Source organism: Musca vetustissima, unplaced genomic scaffold, assembly GCF_032173495.1.
Source record: "Musca vetustissima isolate MV318-11 ecotype Yass unplaced genomic scaffold, APGP_CSIRO_Mvet_v1 utg19638, whole genome shotgun sequence".
NCBI lineage: Eukaryota > Metazoa > Arthropoda > Insecta > Diptera > Muscidae > Musca > Musca vetustissima.
This window is the reverse complement of record NW_026881834.1, coordinates 222,329-244,126: the sequence shown is the minus strand read 5'-3', so window position 1 is coordinate 244,126 and position 21,798 is coordinate 222,329. Positions and strand designations below refer to the sequence as shown.

Here is a 21,798-nt window from a genome sequence, read left to right as displayed (position 1 = left end):
ATTGACCTTGATCATCATAATTGCAAAGATGCTGTTGCTGGTACTTTACAATGCTGCCACAGAGCTATTTCCGGCCACAAAAACGGGATGCAATACTTCATTATGATTTGTACTAATATCTGTTAACATGTTTTATTAATTTCATGGTGTATTAAATGTTATACCAATTACCGACAATAGGAGTGAGTGCACATTTTGGCTAAATGTGGTTGTGAATATGCAGCATTTCTAATAGTTATGCAAAGTGAACGCGGACAAAATGAAACCGCAAGAAATTACATTTTTATATACATTAAACCGTCCATGCCGTACGTCATACTCACTCACTAACCTTTATTGTAAATTACAAACAAGTCATTCATCGAGGAGACCGACGACATGTACCAGACAACAGACAACTCAATTATATTAATAAAACCTCCGTTGCGTTTTGTCCTCTCTTTGTACTCTGGCTGGTATTAATGAGTAACCTCTCTTAGTGTAGCATTTTTGTTCCACAATGAGAGTTCATTCAGCCCATTCTCTCGTAAGTAAATTTCCCTGATTTTTGTAAATATTTCTACCTGAGGAAGATTACACAGGACAAATGAAATATTTGTATGTGTATGGAAGATACGGATAGAGAGCGAGAGGGCATACAGTAACTCGAATAAAATTGTTGTTTGTTTTTATAGAGAGGTGGATTTATTTATTATTATTATTTTTTTTTTTTTTCAATTTATAGCCGTGGAATAAGGATGATTCAAAAATATTTAGTTCTTGGTCATCAGGAAAAAATTGCTACAGAAATAATTACGTTTTTTTATAATGTATTGCTTGGAAATAATAAAGAACATTTTTTAATTTCCATTTTGAATAATGATTTAAAAATATGATGGTTCCACATGACAGACATTGGAGTCATATTTGATATACAACTTATTAGATGTAGATCCATCGATATATTTATATATACATATATAACCAATCGTTGTAGAATAATATATAGTGAGCTGTACTATTCATTCGAACTACTATTGTAAGAGTGGGCCTCAAACAGGGAAATATGACAAAATAATCGTTTATATCAACGCCATTTATAACGACATGTCGGTTATAACGACTTACTCAAAAGTTCCGAGAAAAGTTGTGGCCTTATTTGTGCCATTTATAGCGACATATCGCTTACAGCGACAAATTTCGTCGGTCCATTGACTGTCCTTATAAGCAATTTCGACTGAAATACTGTTGACTTCATCAGTTTAAACAAAAACAAGAAATCATCATTGCCTAGTGACAATTTACATTTTAAAATAAAATAAGAAGCCATCAGTCCTTGCACATCAATATCCAGGCCCGATAGAAGGCCTCGTCTATTTAACATACCAGCCATACAGGGAGAGCATTTTTTTGTTAGAGACATTGCTACAAAACATTTATCCATCCTCTCTCTCTCCCTCACACACGCACACACACACTAACAGAATAATACTCTCCACGGCAGATAAGAAATTCAGTCGTTTGTATGACTCTCACTGGGTGAATGTTTATCAAACAGTTGCTGACTGCAAGTCGCCGGATGAAGACGTACGTGCGCGATAATTCCGCTCACATTTCGAACAAAAATTTACAACGTGAAACATAAAAGAAATTTTTATAAACAAATCGACCGATTCGGATTATTGTAAACAAAATCACATCAAAAATACCTTAAGTGTGTGCAAATCATAAAATTAATATAAAAATCAATGATTGTGTATTATTTTTGAAATTTTTACTTGGAAAAGCAAAAGTGTGTGAAGAAGTCATATAAAATTTTCATAAAAAAATATCAAAAATAAAAAATATATACATATGTATGTATTTTTGCTAATGAATCAATATAAGCTGCTAAGAAATATCAACACTTGGATTATTTTACATCACAGCATAAACAGAGGATTTTAAGTTCGCCGGGTCGCAGTTTACAAAGTAAGTACCACCAGGGTCCTTCGTTACCGCGCATTGGTTATCGCACTAGAGCGGATAAGCGTTAAGCTTTCGAAATCCGCTGGCACACTTAAGACATTTGACTCAGTCGCCGAACCGTTTTTATCTTGCATATCAACATGCCAGGGTAAATATTAGTTCAGAATTACCACATCTCCCTTCGTCGTGGATGCATTTAACCCAAATAAAAACCAACGTTCCATTTGTATTCCAAAGCCAGCACACTCGGCGAACGTTTACTTTAATTATGAGAAGTGAATGGAATGGATGGCTTTACGCACTTCGCCTGCAAACAAAAATACCGAACACATCAAATGCCGTCGGTTGTTTGTATTGCTCCACCAAAGAGAACTGTGCCGATGTTTGTAGAAGAGGATGAGGAAAATGCTTCAGAAGAGCAAAGTTAATTTGTTCAAGTAATTGTCTTTGCAATGCCAGTTTAAACAGCAACAAGTGCTTACATTTTGTATAGATTCAGCCTGCCGGTGGTAATCGCACTGAGGCCCAATCGTCTGTTAAAACCATTATTTAAATATCGGGTTTAGTATCGTTACTAAGTAAATGTCTTTATCACGTTGATGTGTTAGATCGTATTCGGAGTTATCCGGATGCTGCCTAAAGGAGCCTGAAACACCAATGCTGAAAAGGTTAGATTTCGCTTTCGTGACTTTTCATTGTAAAGCACAACGTCGCCCATTCTAAAGGGTGCAACCATTACTTATTTATTCATGCATAAATCATGGAGCTTAACATTTTCATTTCATTTTGGGTGTATACATGTAAATACATGTGTATGTATCGATGTTAATCGCTTAGCTCCGCAACAGACAATTTTGGGGAATAGCATTCGATTGCTCCGTAATATGTCTGTCTCCTGCATAGGTAGAGTTACAAACAGACAGACGGACAGGTTTACGTTCGATTGAGACGTGCTTGTAACAGATACTTTCCCATATCTACAAAAACATATCTGAACATAATTTCCTTTTGGAGCCGAAAAACGAAGCGGAGAAACATTAGTATGCGGAGTTTGTCCGCATCGGAATGACAAAGAATTCATATAAAAAAAAAAAAAACATAAAAATTATGACTTTATTAAAATATTAAAATTGAATTGAACAGCTAGCATAGAACTTGGCCTGGGAAAAAATAACGCATTTCCTTTCATAGCATCTAGAGGGAAATTATTCGACCATGGGATGGGCTCATTGATTTCAGCCGCCAAAATTCGTGGAATAAAAATGAATTTGGAAAGGTATTGCTTTCAAACACCAGTTGTGTTCATCATTCCGAGTTCAGTTTAAGACCAGCCAGACCAATAAGCAAAGTTTACTTTTTAATTTATGTTTGTGCGTTTTACTGTTAGGCAGTCTGTCGTATCACAAAACGTTTCAATTAAACCGTTGAAGCGACCAGGTAGCAACTGCTTGAACGACCAAAAGAACATAATTGAGATGTGGTTTCGTTCAGAGCCAAGTCCATAATTAATCAATTGTGGAAAGTAGCGAAAAACAACATTTGTTTCAGTATATCGTTTTCAGGGGTGTTTCGAATCTACTCTCGATGCGATAGCGATGAACAATTAAAACTGAAGGTTCTTTGTTTAAAGTGGGAACAATTTATGACATTTCAAGTAATGTAAGGAGTCGCCAAACAAGCAATTTTAATTGGGAATCGAACAAGCGAACTTCGACGACAGATGGACCCTCGGATGGTGAAGTACCAACGACGACAACATTAGCAGATGTCTTCGACGTTGCACTTGAGACAACTTTTCCAAAAATAGTGTCGAAAGTCTGAGGCAATTGAGGAGATTCATTTTTAAATGTCTTTGACAATTATCTAATTGGTTATTTTTCATTCTTTGCTGTGCTTTGACTCCGTTGTGTTGCGATTCGTTTCTGTTTCGAACGCCACCCTCCAAATCGCTGCCTTCCTCCCACAGCCATTGTCTGCAGTGTTTATTAAACAGACAACATCTTGATGCCCCAGCCTGGCATACCTTTTAGAAATGATTAATTTTGGGCCAACAACCGGCATTCCTTCAGTCGTTGTCTGACCGGAATGGCTGGAATACTTGTAGCACTGGTACGTCGGTGTGTGCATTTAAATGGGTCTGTGTGCGACGAGTGGCTTTGAAGTATCCTAAGGGAGCTTAAAGTCACATAATGTGCTCATCATCATGACTTAATCTGAAAAGAAATCGATTTGTATGCTGTGCCGACTTGATTTCTTCTTTTTCGAAATGGGCTGCTCCATTTAGACGTTTGTCGTTGCACACACACACATACATAGATGGATGTTTTGATTTGTTTATAAAAAACTACGTGTTTATTTTTGTTGACTTCCCAAGAAAAAACAGACACATATTCATATTTACATTTACTCCGTGTTTGAACTCTGGATACTGTCTGAGAAGTATGCGGTGTTTTAGGTTTAAGGCATGCCAGTCGGGTGTTTGCCTTTGTTTGGGTATCTGTATAAAGATGATTACAAAATATCATTTTTAATCTTCAAATGTCAGCCAGTGCATGAATCTTCGGGAGCTGTTGGCAATGAAGAAAAATTCAAACATCCAAATGCGAAACGACCCACCATATGTTAGCTTGAATGAAACAAATTACGAACGGGTGGTAACGATTTTTTGTCAATTGATGAAGTAGCCATTATTTGTTTTTTCAAAGAGCAATAAATAATAAAAGTATAAATCCATAGGGTGTTGTTTCCCCCAGCTAGGATAGGTATACATTTCCTTGAGTGGAATACGACTGGAATATATCAATGTAGTGTTATTTTAACTAGCATTTGTTTGGCTTCATTCTAAAGTGACAGGGTAGGCTGGACAGAAGATGTTGGCCGCATTTGTGCAATGAGCGGACATGTTCAAACAAAAGGACATGTAACTTCGATTTGGATTATAAGAAAACAGCTGTCATTGATATTCACACGAACATTTCCTGTTTTTTTCTCGTTTCAGCTCTAACATACCGCCAAGGAAAAATGTGCAAAATATGACAAGACATTGAAGATTGCTATTCCCAACATTTTCGTTTTCTGTTATATTTTTATTTCTTTGTGTTGCTAACACAACTTATTTCGCCCGCCAAACATCAATCGCATTATTTATTTACAAATGTGGAAAATGTTCGACGATGTCCTTGAATGTAGCGAGTGTGGTGGTGCTCTCGGCCCACCACCACAATTCATGATACCACCACCACCCCGACCACCATCTATGGCCGTATATGAAGCGTCGGCCAATTGTAATGAAGAGGAAATGGCGTTAAGGGCTCAACAAGCCTGGGACAACGATATGTGCGAATCTATACCGGTAAGTTTAAATCGAAAGTCAGTGTCAACGCAAAATTACATTAATATCTTGTGTCGATGGGTACTAGCGCGGAAACTTAGCCACAGATACGGGTACTCACCAACACATCTGTTGTAACCAACACATCTGTTGTAACTACCATCGAAGGCAAATGTGTAGGATGTGCCGAGAGACAACTCTTTAATTGACTAATTTTTTTCTTACCCATTCGACCATTAATGTTGCTTCCTGAAATCAAGACCTCGTTGTAAATATCCATTTATTATAAACACCGAAAATGCATTTGAAACTTTACCGCGTGCATTGAACTTCTGATTTGTTGCCATGGTAGTAGAGGGAGAACATTACGATTTCGAATTCAATTGTGAAATCATATTTTCAACCGTAGTCCCCGGAATGGGCCCAGCAATATTCTCACTCAGAGATAAAATCGGAAGACAAACAGAACGGCCAAAAATAGTTTATTGACATAGCAATTGAAATGTTCTATTCGGCGACTGTGTGCAACGTAATCGTAGCCCCCTTTCGAAATCACTCCTTGTGACATTACGCGCTGCAGTCAACACTTGGCATGTTTGCCTTGGCCCGTAGATAAGACCAGCTAAGTATGCCGCAAATGGGATCATGTTGACTTCAAACCAAAACAAGTAGCCGTTGTTTTAATACACGGAACCCAACCCTCTCATTGTTGTTCCTCTTTTAATTGTGTTACCGATAGTTACGGTAGGCATACATGATCGATTAATTATTATCGACTGGCCAGCCGTTCGTATGTTCGCCTTTATGGCGTGGGCAATAAACACACGGTAATATGTCCCATAAATAAATTAAATATTTATTTGAGATCCCTTCCCCGATTGAAATGATTAATTGCCACCATTGGCTTGGGTCAGGGGTTCGCATATCTCCCCAGTTTTTACAGTAGACTTGAGCATATCAAGCGATAAGCCGAACACTGAATGTATGTCACTTGTGTTTACACAATAAATTTTCAATTTCGAACGGCAGAGCAACAGAAGCCAGAATAAATCAATTTTATTAAGTATTAAGAAATTAATAATTTTGTCCATTAAAAAGGAAACTAGTCTCCATTCTATTTGGCCGTCACAAGCTTCACAAAATATTGAATGAAATGAAAATTGGCTGGGGACATATTCGTATTTTATATAATTTTTATTACGTCTTACACCGGTTTAAACGTGCTAACATCTTTTACCTATTTTCTTTATTTGTAGATCCTAGATGCCAGTCTCTACAGTAGTCAAACTCTGCAGACATCAGCAATGATTGCCGTATTCTCGCTGCTTTTAGTGTTGGTCGTATTGATCTCATCGCTGTTTGTATGGAAGTAAGTATTGTCAGAATTACATTCATTTACTATGTACATATCATTCATTCATGACTGTATTTCCTTTATTCGTTCTTCTTTGTGGGACAGTGTCCCCTATTAACGCCTGCAACTATTTACTTTCATTATTATGAATATACAAGATAATTCTGTGTTTGCATAGGTCCAACAATTCAGGCTATGCAAATACGCCAAATGTCGAACAGTGCCAAATTTTGAAACAATAAATATACATATGGCTGGCATCACTGTCCAGCAGTGATGTTTGTTTCCAGCTGGAGCGCCTTGCATGCATGTGTGTTCTACTAGCACCTTTTCTGCTCTCACTCTCTGTGTTGCGAATGCGAGATGTGTCGTTGCATTTATGGAATTATTCCAACAATCAAAGAGACAGACAGCCCAGCAATGTTTGTTAGCCTGTATATGTATGTATGTAATGTATATGTACGCACAAGCCAAATGATAGTAATATTTCTTTTACACGCAAAATACACAGCCTTAAGGCCATATTCATTTTTAGATGTCTTGTTAACATAAGACCATATAAATAAAATAACATTTAATTTTATTTATGAGTAGACGTTTTTGTTTCTTCTCATCTTGTTATTGCTGTTGGTACTGGTGTGTTGTTTATATAGACTTATAAACGATAATGGTCTTATGACTGCCCCGCTCCATCCTTGCCGTGGGACCTCTACACTCCAAATATATGAATCGGCACATACACACAATTCATGCTATGTGTGTGGTATGGACTTCTAAGGACGCGATGAACAAGAACAAATTCACAGTGCTAACAAAATAAAGTGGATACGAATTTCTTAAAGACTCGCTTTCATTCCACAGTTTTGCGGCAAACATCCACCCCAGTCAGGCAGGCAGGCCATCATCGGCTTTCAATCCAAATGCTTGGAATTGGTTTTATTTATTCATAACCCTGACAATATTATTATTAATTTTTCGAATTGTTGTTGGCATACATATCCAAGCTGCAGCGTAAAGCTGTGGATTGAAAACAACTCGACAGACAGGGTAATTTATAATATCCATTCGTTTTGGCTAAAATTTATAATAAAGCCAAAAATTAATAATATGAATGCACACACACACATACACATATAGGCCCGCTCAAATACGGGCTTATCCGAGTCTTAAAGTTAATGCGGCATTTAGACTTATGCTAATGAGCTGCCAACAGCTTAAGCCTGTAGAGAGCAAAGCCCAGTTCATGGTAGCAGCGGTAATTATGTTGAACACTGTTGTCAACAATGCCCACTTCTTCATGCTAATACATGGCTTGGGCGGTGGACACGGTCGGACGTAGACTCTTTCTAAATTGATGACATTGTTTAAGTGCCATAAAATGTGTGTTAACCGGGTTATTAATAACATAAATGACCTGCAGCGAAAAACAAAGTAATTTAACACCGCCAAATCGTACAGCGGTAATTCATTATATAATAACTTTTATTGAAAACCAAATTCACGTTTGGAAATATGTTATTATAATCCAGGGCGTTACCAATTGAAAATCAAGTGGTGGCTTTGCCCCGAAAAAACTTAACTTCTTTTGAGTGCTTTCGAGGGATGTTGTTGTGCGAAACTTTCATTTAAAAGCCAATTCTTGTTCTTTGGTCGACAAATGTAAATAATACTGTTTACAAAGCCAACAGCAAGAAAGGGAACTTTACGAAAGGTGAATTGTGTTCGCTACTATATCATCGTTGCTCTAAATTTGTGTATGTAGATTACTAATCTTTTACTTTTTCCATCTTCTTGTTATTTGCAGAAACAAACGAAAAGTTCAAAATCTTTTGCCTTGTAAAACACCCAACCGAGGACCCCTAGCAGCCCTTACTGCTGGACATACCGTAACCTATGAGGATCCCGATGCTCACCTAGGTCATCACAGACCTCTGGTAATGCGCCACCATCATAACATTGAGGTAAGTCTCCCGTTGAACTTCACATTGAAATGTCAAAACAAATTTCAAATTGATTAGAGCGTCTGTCACTTCAGTCGTTGTATTTTACTTAAACACATCCTGTTTCCCAAGCCCGCATACGCACGCACGCATGTCACTCCTTAGAGGTGTAGAATTACAGCCTCCTTTTGCTCCAACGACTCCATTGTTTGGTAGCGACAAAGAAATGTAGAGTCTTTTGTGTTTTGATGTTGACATTTGCGTTTCCGGCAAAGCTTTCTTGTTTATCTTAACCTTGTGGAATACCATAGCTTCAAAAGCGACACGACAGCGAAAACCATAATTGTTCGGTTCATTATGCGTGTATTAAGTTTCCTTCGTTTAAGTCAAAACAAATCATGTTCTTCACACACAGGCTCGTTAGTGTGGTGTAGTGATCCGTTTTATCAGCCACGCTGGAAACAATTCCAAAAATAATATCGGGTTGCTCTATGACAGTCGTGCCTCTTCGATACCTTTATAACAAATGTTCTCATTTATGTTTCTAACGGGATTTCCATCTTCTCTTTCCTTTGTACAGATGTTGCATACCAAGAGCATTCACTACCCAAGCGGATATCCCATGACGAGATCCCCTCCGTTCTTGGTTACAAATTCTCCCGGTCCAGACCCCTATCGCTCGAACGACAATGTGTACGAGGAATTGGGTGCCAACCGCGATTCTGACGGTGAAAGTGAACCACCCCTACATTCAGATGATGATTTTGCTGAGGACGAACTCTCCTTGCCAGGAGAGCGTTCATTCAACAAACCCAACAATACCGAGTCAACGAGTGCTGCAGCCAACACTCAACTGGAGCATCCCAACAACTCTATGCCAACAACATCGAATGCATCAACCAATGTGCACGAGCGTAATAGTGTTCTGTCATCGGATTCATCCAATCAGGACGCCTCAACGGCTACTGCGGCGTCTTCGAGCTCGTCACACAGTAATAACAACACAAATGTGAATTCCTTGACCACCAGAAGTTGCGGGCCTTCCACCTTATTATCCGGCATGATGAGACAAACAACGGGACGCAGGTCATCGGCAGTCGTAGCTCGATCACGAAATGATCGTAGAAGTACAACAACCGAAGATTTGAATACGTCGGCATCCACCGCCGAGGTTACCGACCTGACACCGTTGCAGCACATGTATGACAACGGAAGTAATCTTATGGCTTTGGGATATCCGCACCAGCTACATCCTCAAGCACAAAGCTATCACCACAGTCTGCATCATATGCACCATACCAACAACAATAGGAATATGTCAGCCCATGTCCCGCCCCACTTCTACAACACCATAGAAAGTGAAGTGGATAGACGAAACCGCATCAACGCCCAACTGAAGAATAAAACAGGCCCAGCAGTTGCAACTATTTTCGGCGAACGCATGCACTATATCGGTAGTGGTAGATATCCGCAGCCATACTGTGCATCCAATGGTGCAAATGGCTTTTTGACGAGTTCAATGAGAACTAGAACGAATCCACGCTCAGTGGATAGAAGAAGAGGCCGTATGGTAGCTCCACCAGACAGTCTCGAACCAGCATATGGTTACACAGAACCTATCTATCACCAAAACTACCACTATGAATCCTGCAGCATACCCAACAACCGCATTCCATTACCCATCGCATCATACCCTGCCTACATCATGCCCGAATATAGCTCCGGAAGCATGTCCTCTGGCTACAGACACAACCATCCTGCCTCGCAAACCTACCAAAATGCAACACCGCTCTACGCGCACGGAGACTCTAGTTTCGGATCCGATTCTGGATATAGTCACCATACACCTGCCTCATCCATTGGTCGTCACGACTACGACATTGCCATTCCCATACCTCCAGCGCCACCTGCACCTGCACAGAAACCACCCAGTAAACTAGCGAGCGCGCTAAGTTTTTCATGGCACAAACGGAAATCGAACAACAACAACGCACAGAATATAACTGCTATGAATATGCTACCAACATCAGCCCAAAACACAGCGCCCTCCACCGAGGCATCTAGTCCAAACAATAACAGCGCCTCCTCTACAATCACTTCCACTCTGGAGAATACGTCGTCGTCATCGAGCGGTGCACCTCAGTCGCAAAACAACAACGAGCTGTTGCAGGCGTGAGATCAGGTCTGAACACGCGTTCAACAACACTTCGAATATGTGGCAACCACATCCTTACTCAGTAGACTCTAATCCAAATACATAGTCAAATTTAGAATATAAGCAACCTATCCTCCTCTCAGAAGAATCCTACGTATCATCTAATCCTAGTATGTACGCAGTAGCTCTAAGTGTAAATACCAATGGGAGAAAAATTCTCCAACAACCAAACCACTTGTAAATATCGAATCGAGCTTTCGACCTCATTACATGTAAAGAAACAAATCCTCGCCACAAGGGCACCAACAAAAACCGTTAAAGCAACAGTTAAACTCTCAACGATGAAGCAATAACACCTTAGTCCAAATAACTCCAAACAGATAAACAAAGAAATCTATTTTATCATTGTTATTGTTTTAGTCCTAAGCTTCGAACGTCCGCTTTCCGACCACGAGTACGGGCTTCCCCGCCCCCCGACCTACGTGCGTGGAGGGAAGAAGGACCTCTCTCCGACCAAACGATTGTGATTGTTAATGTACTATACTAAATACTAACTGAAACTAGTTTTACTTTTGTTTGTTTCCTATCGGTACCGGGCACGAGCTACGGTGCGCAGACGCCGCCACCGAGCCGTGCTGTTATCTTGTTAGTCATATTTTTGTGAACATTACCATTTTTATTATTATATTAATAATAATTTTTTGTATTTGTACTTACTATATCGTATTCTGTAAATGTAAACTCTAGTTGATAGAAAAACACCCCTAAGTTGTTATTTTAGTTAATAAGGATGACAGAACTGAATTAAATAGTATTTATTGCGAAAGGAAGAAGTAAAAGCAAATATTACAAAAAGAAAATAAAAACCAAAATGATTTTGACCTCATTTTAAATGAAAAAATTAAAAAATTGTTTTTTGTTTGTTTGTTTGTTTGTTTATATGTTTCTTGCAGACATCATGATGGTTACAGTTTTGAGCCTTCAACATTCACATACCATATCGATTCATGATGTCGGTTTATTTAAGGCTCGTACCCAATTCCATGCGTATGCGTACGTTTCTATTCACCTCTAAAGATAAATACGCTTAAAAATATTAAGCTGAACATGTTCACACATTTCAGAACATTTTGTAAAAGTTTAACATTTTCCGACGACGCTGTTTTAAATAATATTTTTCATTTCGATTGATGAATGAACGAACCGCTCATTGCACACATCGATTAAATCCCAAAAACGAAAAGCGATTATGAAATGTATTTTATTTTTAATGTCGCTTTATAATCTGAATTCGTTATTATTCAGTAAAGATATGACTATACCAAGGCCGTGAACAGAAAATTTAAGAATTTTGAAATGTGGAATTAAACGAAAAGTGCACTGAACGCCTCAAATATTAATACATTGCAAGTTTAAAATGGGAGTATATTCGTACGCATACGCATTGAATTAAGTAGGAGGCTTAACGTTTTGCCTCGACAGGAAGGAACTATGTTGTTATGAAAGGAAGTGCATTTACAAAGGCATTTTATCGCATATTGTAAACAAGAAACGATCACAATGAGAAATTATAAAATCTGTAAAAACGAATGAAAATGTGTTTATTAAATATTTTTAAAAATGCCGAATTTTCAATTTTTTTAATGTTTACACTAGTATATGTTTTTTATAAATCAATTATTTTTTGTCAAATTAAATGTTATAACCAGGCCTTTACAAGCGACTCTTTTAAGTAGACAATATCAATGATAGTAACACTAGTAATAATTTCATTTCCTTCTATGAGTTTAGAATTTTTCTTCCACACACAAGAATATTATTTACAGTCAATCAAGGTACATATTATGAATGTACTGTATTTCTCACATTTACACAACTACGCACACATGCTATGTGGCTTGCATTCATGGCCCTGACAATAACAGTAACAACAACTGTTTTTGCTAACAGTACTGTATTTCAGTGATCTGTGTTAACATATGTACATCTGCTATGTATGCCGACAAAAACACTGCATACTTTTAGGCATTTCTTGTTTCGAGCAACCACGGCCAACATATCAACACAAACCAGAGCAACTTATTCGCAATATACATACTTACTTACATACATAATAAGGCTTCCTAAAGACTGTTAACTATTTAATTTAAATTACCTGTAAATCAGCAATAATATCGTATTTAAAATTTACTACGAATCACACTCTTACCAATATACTAAATTAACTAATACTACTAAATGTACAAATACCAATGCAATACCACACTGTCGAACGAATAAACGTAACGAAACACTCCCCCGTCGAGTGATTCTAAAAAATCCTGACAACAGAAACTCTACTGAGGTTGTAATTCATTGTAAAATAACACGAGTCCTTTTAAGGATCACACAGTACTACAATCAATCATCCAAAGTATGGAAATACTAACTAGTAATAGCTTCATATTATAGTCATAAAATACGTATATATGTATTCATTATTTCCTTTCTATCTCTCTCCCTCTAATTTCAACCAGTCCCTTACAAAATGCATTACCTATTTTCATTCAGTCCAGGACTTCATGCCCCCAGTATTGTTCCGCATTGTCCACAAGTTACCACAATCTGTGACTGTATACACACACACACATACAACACATGCGATCTAATATTATATTTATCATAAACAATAAAACAATCTACCTATGTATTTATGGGAATGTAAGTAATTTTATAATATTTGCAAAATTAGTTTACAAACAAGTGTCTGTTGCATCGGAACAATCAACATGGTATCGAATCACTAAATCAAAAAATATACTATAAGAAATGAAGTAAATCGCATATAAACAATTATATTGATCCTGTATCCATAGACAACTATATTTTTCCAATAGCTGGGACATAAAATGTATAAAAATCATATCAGAAGAATTTGGATCTACTCTGCAACAATTGAGAATGCATTTCACCGATTTTAATTGTTGAAGAAGAGAACTCCAAATTCCACATCGACCTAACACAGATACCAATATTTATGATATAATTAAATCTTATGTAACCAAGCATTATTATAATTATAAAAATACTGAAGACAATGTGAGAGAAGCGACAAAGATGAAATAAAATTTTAATACAAAATTTAATAGTTTTGTTTATATTTTTTAATGGTTTACAACAGGGAAGTAACGAAGTGTCTACTGTATTATTTGAAAATTTAATACAAAATTACAGACATAGGCCATGTTTGCGGAGGCAATAAAAAGAAATGAAAACAAAAGAAAATAAAACAAAAGAATTTTAGTTTTTCAAATAATAAATAAATTAAATCCTTTATTAAATATTGTTCGGATAAACAATATTTTACCTTAATAATGTTCACGAATATGAACGGTGGTGGACGAAAATCCAAAGAAAAAAGATGTGATGTGGACGAATATCCAAAAAACAAGTGATCGCTTGTTGTTGCAAAGTGGCGCTCTTTTTTGTTTACTAGTTAGAATTTGACATCAGTCACTTTGTGCGAAAACACAAAGTTGTATTTTTGCTATTGATGTGCAAATTCTAACGGCAGGAAATTTTGAAGTTAATTTTAAATATTGGAAAATAATTCTTAATTAAACATTCTCCGCCACCTTGGAACATCTAGCGATGTTACAACTTAAAATACTTATTATCTGTTTACATCTATAAGTTCAAGGGTAGGACCGTCAATGTGAGCATATTTTTAAATTCATATTTACTTTTTCATACAAAAATGGCTCGGAAAGCCAAAATGGTCAGGATGACCCATTTCAATGTCTATTGTTCTTCTTTAAACTTATCACTTGGACTAACTACTGGAGGACTTAGTGCAATCTCCCGGATAGGAGTGGCCTCCATTGATTCGACCTCATTTTTTTGAATCTGGATAATTATTAATAATGTTAGCCGGAGCCATTTGTGTGTCAAATTCCCTGTTAGGAAGGGTAGCGGCAATCTTGCTCATGTTTTCCATTCTGCGAAAAAGATGAAAAGATGCTGCGATAATAATAAACAACGTTTCGTTGGTCGGAAGGATAACATGTCTTCTTACAACACCATATGTACATAGTCTCGACGCTCGGATAAACGTACCGACCTAAATTCCACGAAGTGGAAGTTTGTTTATTACGAATTACCACTAAATCTTCCGTCTGTATATCGCGTCTCGGAAATTTCCTTATAACGATTATATGGAAAGAAACCTTTTACAAACTCATATCCAACGAAAGTAGAATTGTTGAGTTGACGCTTTCATTTTTCTAAACCGATTAACAATATGCATAGGAGATTCATTTATTAATGGCTCTGGAAAACAAGAATTGGAGATCCGACCTAAAGTGACTTGGATTCTGTACCTTGTGCGAATGTGGACTGTAGTTAATAAGGCACATGAGAAGAAGGAAAAGCAGTATCATTTGGTAATTTGTGGAGCAAAACAAACTATGAATGTTTCCTCTCAGAAAAACGAGCAGAAATAATGGAAAGAACAATCGTGTCATACTTAAAAATGTTTCTTAAGAGTTGGAGCTTTTTTACGCTGAAATTGTCGCCAATAATTTGGATAATATTTTGATGTAGAGGTGGATTTGTGCCTTGCTTCGTAAACTGTGCCCGAAATAGTTGTAGAATATACCCTGACATGAGAACTAGGAACTGGGCCTGTAATAATCCACCCGAAAATCGTATCCTGTGCAACTAATGTACCTGATATATTGATATGAGTGCCTGGTAATATTATCTTTGGATAAAGATCTGCACCTATCAATATATCTACAGGTCTGCAGTCGAATAACTGCGTATCTGCCAAACGAATATTTGGCATCCGAGAAGCAAATTCTGAAGTTACAGAAAACGAAGGCAAATTTCCTGAAATACTTGGAACAACAAACGCCGTTGAGGGCAATAATAGCGATTTGTCGATTGGGGAACCAATGGTAATAGAACACATCTTCCTAGAAGTAGTGGAAACAGTCTGATTTACACCTGAAATCGTAGCTATTGTGGACTGAGTTGCTATGCCTATTTGACGCTGTAGTTTTTCTGTGATGAAGGAAGCTTCAGACGCAGGGTCAATAAGGGCACGAACAGGATATGTGACACCATCGTGTATAATGTGAACGATAGCTGTTCCTAATAAGACACTCCTATTTTGGGAAACATGGAATACCTGCCTACTGGTAGCACCAGAAGTTAAAACAGGCGAAGTTGTTGGATTATTTGAACTAGAACTGGGAGATGAATGTGGGGCTGAAGCTAAATGTGAAAGAGGTTGTGACGGAGTCACTGGTCTGGAAGGACTGGAAATTTCACGATGAAGAAGCGTGTGATGCCGCTTATTACACTTCCCACAACTATGCTTGCTTACACAATTTCTTACTTCATGACCGACAGCTAAACAATTCAAGCAACAATTGTATCGTCGAAGAACAGAATAACGACCCTCAACTGCTAATTTTAGAAAATCTGGGCAAAAACGCAATGGATGTATTACGTTAGGACATAACACACAGAAATTGCCCGTAGAAGTACGTCCTGGATTGGAAGGGACCGATTTGGAGAAATGGGACCGAACCTTCTTTTCAACCTTTGTAGAGGAGTCAATACCACGAATATCTTTTAGACACGTAAGTGTCTGAATTGTCTCTGAAAGAAAGCAATCTAAATCTTTCCAAGATGACAATGCCGACTTATTTTTAACCGTTTGTTCCCATAACGTGACTGTAATTTTAGGCAACCTTTGTATACAAATAAATACAAGTATGGGATCCCAATCGCTCGTAGAAACTTCATAGATCGCCATAGCAGCAATACACCCATTTATTGCTCTTTGAATATTTTTCAATCCTGAACTTGTTTCATTATCAATCACCGGAATATCAAATAACAACTTTAATTGGTTATTGACAAGTATTCGAACATTATCATAGGTTTCCTTAAGAGCCTTCCATGCTAAATTGAAACTTTTATGGGTCAATGGGAACTTTGAAACTATATCTCTAGCTTCACCACTTGTTTTCTTTAGTAAATGACATAATTTTTCAATGTCACTTAACCTATTATTATTAATAAATACGGCGGAAAATAAGTCCCGGAAAGTTGGCCACGAAAGAAAATCGCCATTGAAAACATCGATGTCACAGGGAGGTAAATTCATGGAATGCGAACTATTTTCATTAATGATGCCAGAAACGTCAGCTGCTGCTTCAGCTGGAAAAGAAATTTGAGAAATAGACAGAATATCATTTACACCCTGGCGAGGAGAACTTGCCATATTTGACACATTAGGAACAGTAGATATCTTCGGTTGAGGACGTATTTCATCTATCTTTCTTCTAATCAAGGCAAGGCTATGAATATAGGCTCTAAGAACAGCCTGGTTTTTCATTTCTGCTGATGTGTAGTCATCTGCATCACCCTCGTCACGAGTTTGCAAATGAGTAAGGCATTTATCAAACATTTCTTTCGCCTTGGACCACATTTCTTTAACTTCAGCAGCCTGAATTTCAAGTGCGTAAATGTCAAAATCTTCATCTCGGAGAGAAGTAAGATTAGCGTCGAATTTGATTAGAGCATCAGCAGCTCGAATGAAGAAATCTAGTGGAGTAAGCGACATTGTAGGAAAATTATATATGAAACTCTCAACTTCAAACTATAGAAAATATCAAAAATTGAGGAAACTTGAATAAAACTTGAAAAAAGTCATAAACTTCACGAAATTCTATATTAGAATACTAAATCTCAACTTCCAAACAAAAAGTTTCGAATAAAACCAATGAGAAAATACGAAAATATTTTCAAAAAATTCGAAATATTGTTGAGATCTTATAAAAAATACCAAATTGCTATCTTATTGTATCGAAAAATACAATAAAACTCAAAAAATCTGCAAAAAATAATCAACCGTATTTTTCACAGTGTATGAAAAAATCACAAAATTTTTGTCTGTGTACTAAATTTTATTAAGTGTATCGAATAATACACTAATTACTTTATTCCGGAGGAACCCAACAATTTTGAAATAAATTGCCAAAAATATTTTAAAGAAAATGAAGAAAAACATTAAAATTATTCAAAAATGTTGACCGAATGTAGGGTGCATGGACTGTAAAATGCACTTCAAGGTCCAACAACAACAAAATTTACCAGAAAAATATTAATTACAAAAAATTGTTATTCAAATTTAATATCGTAATAGGTAAATAAATAAAAAAAATATGAAAACTGAATTTTTAGTTAAATGCAGGGTGCACCGGAGGTCGACCTTACAAATTAGTTTTCGAAAAGTTTCAGTTTTTTTCCAAAAATCGCGAAAAAAATTCAATAAAAATTTTTTATGTTAATTTACCAAACTTTTTCACCGGCCTTCGTATGTTGACTTACTAACCGGCCCTCGAAATTACGATATAAATGTGCGAGCGTGTGTGTGAATAATCGTTCAACGATAAACAGCCAAGCAGTGATAGTTGTTGTTACAACCACTCAACAGTTGGTGACTAGGAAATTTGTTAGTGTTTTTATTCCTTCTTTTCTCTATTCTTTTTAAATTTTGACTATTGGAATTTGGATAAAAACACTAACAACAATGGGAATATTCCCTGTCGTCAAATGAGTAGCTAACTACAAAAAAAACCAATTTAAAGTTAGCTGGTATATACTGGCTACAAAGCCACTACTACGCAATGCAAAAGAAATGTATGAAAATATCGGCGATCGGCCACCAACGCCGTTCAATTTAAACGGCGTAAATTTTAATGTACGCCTTGGAAGTGTAATTTTGTAAACAACAAATCCTGCGTTTAATTTGTCGATTGAAAGTCGTTTGTTTGTTTGTGAATAAAGTTTTGTGATTTTATCTAAAGTTTTACAGTGAGTTTTTAATTAAATGTAATAAATAATGTGGTTAAATGTAATGTGGTTTGAACACACAATTTTTTTAATACAGAAGAAAAAAAGAAACATGAGAAGTGCGAGTAAACGACATTTGAGGCGGAAAATAATCGTAATGACTATGTAAGTTTCCTAATAACATTTCTGATTTTGTTTATGTATCCATTAAATGATTTCTTTTTACTCCACAGATAAATACAATGAAAACCATATTGAGAGGACGTTTGCCAAAAACCCTCACAGGGATAATGGCAAATAATTTGTGCATGGACATAAATTTAAAGGGAATCCATGGAAAAAAACGTTTGAAGGACTTTCCTTATTTTTATGGTGTTCTAACAGGTAAATTTGAAAAAATATATATGATTTAAATCTAAAATCATGTACACATTTTCATACATATTTCTCATTTAAACAGATGCCTGCCGATCCCTTGGCTCTGAGAATGTAGATGCGGATCTACGCAACGCCCTAAAAATAATCAAGAAGCGTTGCATCCACTCTAAGTGCATCAAGAACAAAATAACTAAAACTAATAATTAATTTAATATTTTTAACAATTTTTTTATTCAAAATACAAATGTGTAAACTATTTTTTTTTACATTCCTAAGATTTTTAAAACCAATTTTATTAATTTTATTTTTATTATTAAACCGCAAATGTTCAAAATATTTATAAAAATCTTTGTGATAAATGATGTGATCCTTGTTATGTTTTTTATATTAATAAATTGTTGTTTTATAATAATGTAAATGTTTAAACCTCGTTTTATTTCAGCAAGATACAAATAGTGGCTTTTCACCTAACGTGCAAAAAACTAACTTTTCTCTGACTACAATTTGACTTACAAATAGTTAGTTTAAAAAAATTAACTGAAAGCGTATTTAAACAAGTAGATATATAGCTAACTGCAAAAAGTTAACTATAAGTTAACTGCTGGATAACTGACTATAAAGTTAACTGAAAGTAGTGCAAATTCGGACAATTGACTACTTCGTAGGACATCACAATGTAAAAATAGTCAGTTGGTTACAGGTAAAAAAGTCGATTTATCAACCACTACTAATTGAAAAAAAGTTAGTTTTCAATTAGTTTAAAGTTAGTTGAATGTACGACAGGGTTATTTTAAAACGAAATTATGAAACCAACACAACTATCACTGGTTCACTGCACTTTTTGTTTTCTTTATTTTTTGCAGTATTCTCGTTAAATGAGAAAATGCAGTGGTGTTATTCTTAAAGAGAATAACAATAACAACAACGCGTGACGGTGTTGTAAGACGGACGTCTGTAATGAGTATAACTTTTTGTAAACAAAGAAAAAACACTCGCGTATGCTCACTAATATTGACGGTACTCACCTTAAGCAATATTATGAGATATTAGTAATTGATGATGGATGGATGTTTTCTTGTTGATGTGATGCTGACGGAGTCAGAGCGCCTTTGAAAACAAATGCAAAAAATGTCAATTATTTCTTCTTCTTTGTTGTTGTTGTTGAGGACACCAATTCGATTCGGCTCGAATGGACCAATGTTTGCGGAGGCAATAAAAAGAAATGAAAACAAAAGAAAATAAAACAAAAGAATTTTAGTTTTTCAAATAATAAATAAATTAAATCCTTTATTAAATATTGTTCGGATAAACAATATTTTACCTTAATAATGTTCACGAATATGAACGGTGGTGGACGAAAATCCAAAGAAAAAAGATGTGATGTGGACGAATATCCAAAAAACAAGTGATCGCTTGTTGTTGCAAAGTGGCGCTCTTTTTTGTTTACTAGTTAGAATTTGACATCAGTCACTTTGTGCGAAAACACAAAGTTGTATTTTTGCTATTGATGTGCAAATTCTAACGGCAGGAAATTTTGAAGTTAATTTTAAATATTGGAAAATAATTCTTAATTATATAGCTCCCATATATAGTTCCGTCCGATTTCATGTAAATTGTGCACCAAAGTCCCTATGTATATTTCGATTTGCACGAAATTTGGCATAACGTACTGAATTGAGCCTAGAATGATGTGTGCCAAGTTTCGAGAAAATCGGTCCAGATATAGATATAGCTCCCATATATAGTTTCGACCGATTTCATGTAAATTGTGCACCAAAGTCCCTATATATCTTTCGATTTGCACGAAATTTGGTACAATGTACTGAATTGGGCCTAGAGTGATGTCTGCCAAATTTCGAGAAAATCGGTCCAGATTTAGATATAGCTCCCATATATAGTTCCGTCCGATTTCATGTAAATTGTGCACCAAAGTCCCTATGTATATTTCGATTTGCACGAAATTTGGCATAACGTACTGAATTGAGCCTAGAATGATGTGTGCAAAGTTTCGAGAAAATAATTTCAGATTTAGATATAGCTCCCATATATATTTTCGTCCGATTTAATATAAATAATGTACCAAAGTCCCTATATATCTTGCGATCTGCACGAAATTTGGTATAACGTACTGAATTGGGCCTAGAGTGATGTCTGCCAAGTTTCGATAAAATCGGTCAAGATTTAGATATAGCTCCCATATATAGTTTCGTCCGATTTCATGTAAATGGTGCACCAATGTCCCTATATATCTTTCGATTTGCACGAAATTTGGCATAACGTACTGAATTGAGCATAAAATTATGTCTGGTATGTTTCGTGAAAATCGGTCCAGATTTAGATATAGCTCCCATATATAGTTTCGTCCGATTTTATGTAAATTGTGCACCAAAGTCCCTATATATCTTTCGATTTGCACGAAATTTGGCATAACGTACTGAATTGAGCCTAGAGTGAGTTCTCCCAAGTTTTGTGAAAATCGGTCCAGATTTAGATATAGCTCCCATATATAGTTTCATCCGATTTTATGTAAATTGTGCACCAAAGTCCCTATATATCTTTCGATTTGCACGAAATTTGGCATAACGTACTGAATTGAGCCTAGAGTGAGTTCTGCCAAGTTTTGTGAAAATCGGTCCAGATTTAGATATAGCTCCCATATATAGTTTCGTCCGATTTCTTGTAAATGGTGCACCAAAGTCCCTATATATCTTTCGATTTGCACTAAATTTGGCATTACGTACTGAATTGAGCCTAGAATTATGTCTGCCAAGTTTCGAGGAAATCGGTATAGATTTATATATAGCTCCCTTATATTATAGATTGATTTTAAGTAATTGACGCACCA

The 21,798-nt window shown here is 36.2% G+C and overlaps 1 protein-coding gene across 1 annotated transcript; it reads left to right on the top strand.

Moving 5' to 3' along the window:
• Window positions 1-5,087: 5,087 nt before the first annotated feature.
• LOC133327887 (uncharacterized) lies at window positions 5,088-10,748 on the top strand. Its single transcript, XM_061536421.1, has 5 exons — window positions 5,088-5,299; window positions 6,535-6,647; window positions 8,437-8,593; window positions 9,153-9,811; window positions 9,884-10,748. The coding sequence occupies exons 1-5, from the start codon at window positions 5,102-5,104 to the stop codon at window positions 10,746-10,748; spliced, it is 1,992 nt and encodes a 663-aa protein (XP_061392405.1). The 5' UTR covers window positions 5,088-5,101.
• Window positions 10,749-21,798: the final 11,050 nt, after the last annotated feature.

Coding starts and splice junctions, on each gene's coding strand:
- LOC133327887 (XM_061536421.1), top strand. CDS start 5,102: ATGTGGAAAATGTTCGACGATGTCCTTGAATGTAGCGAGTGTGGTGGT. Junction 5,300..6,534: donor ATATGTGCGAATCTATACCG/GTAAGTTTAAAT, acceptor CTTTATTTGTAG/ATCCTAGATGCCAGTCTCTA. Junction 8,594..9,152: donor GCCACCATCATAACATTGAG/GTAAGTCTCCCG, acceptor TCCTTTGTACAG/ATGTTGCATACCAAGAGCAT.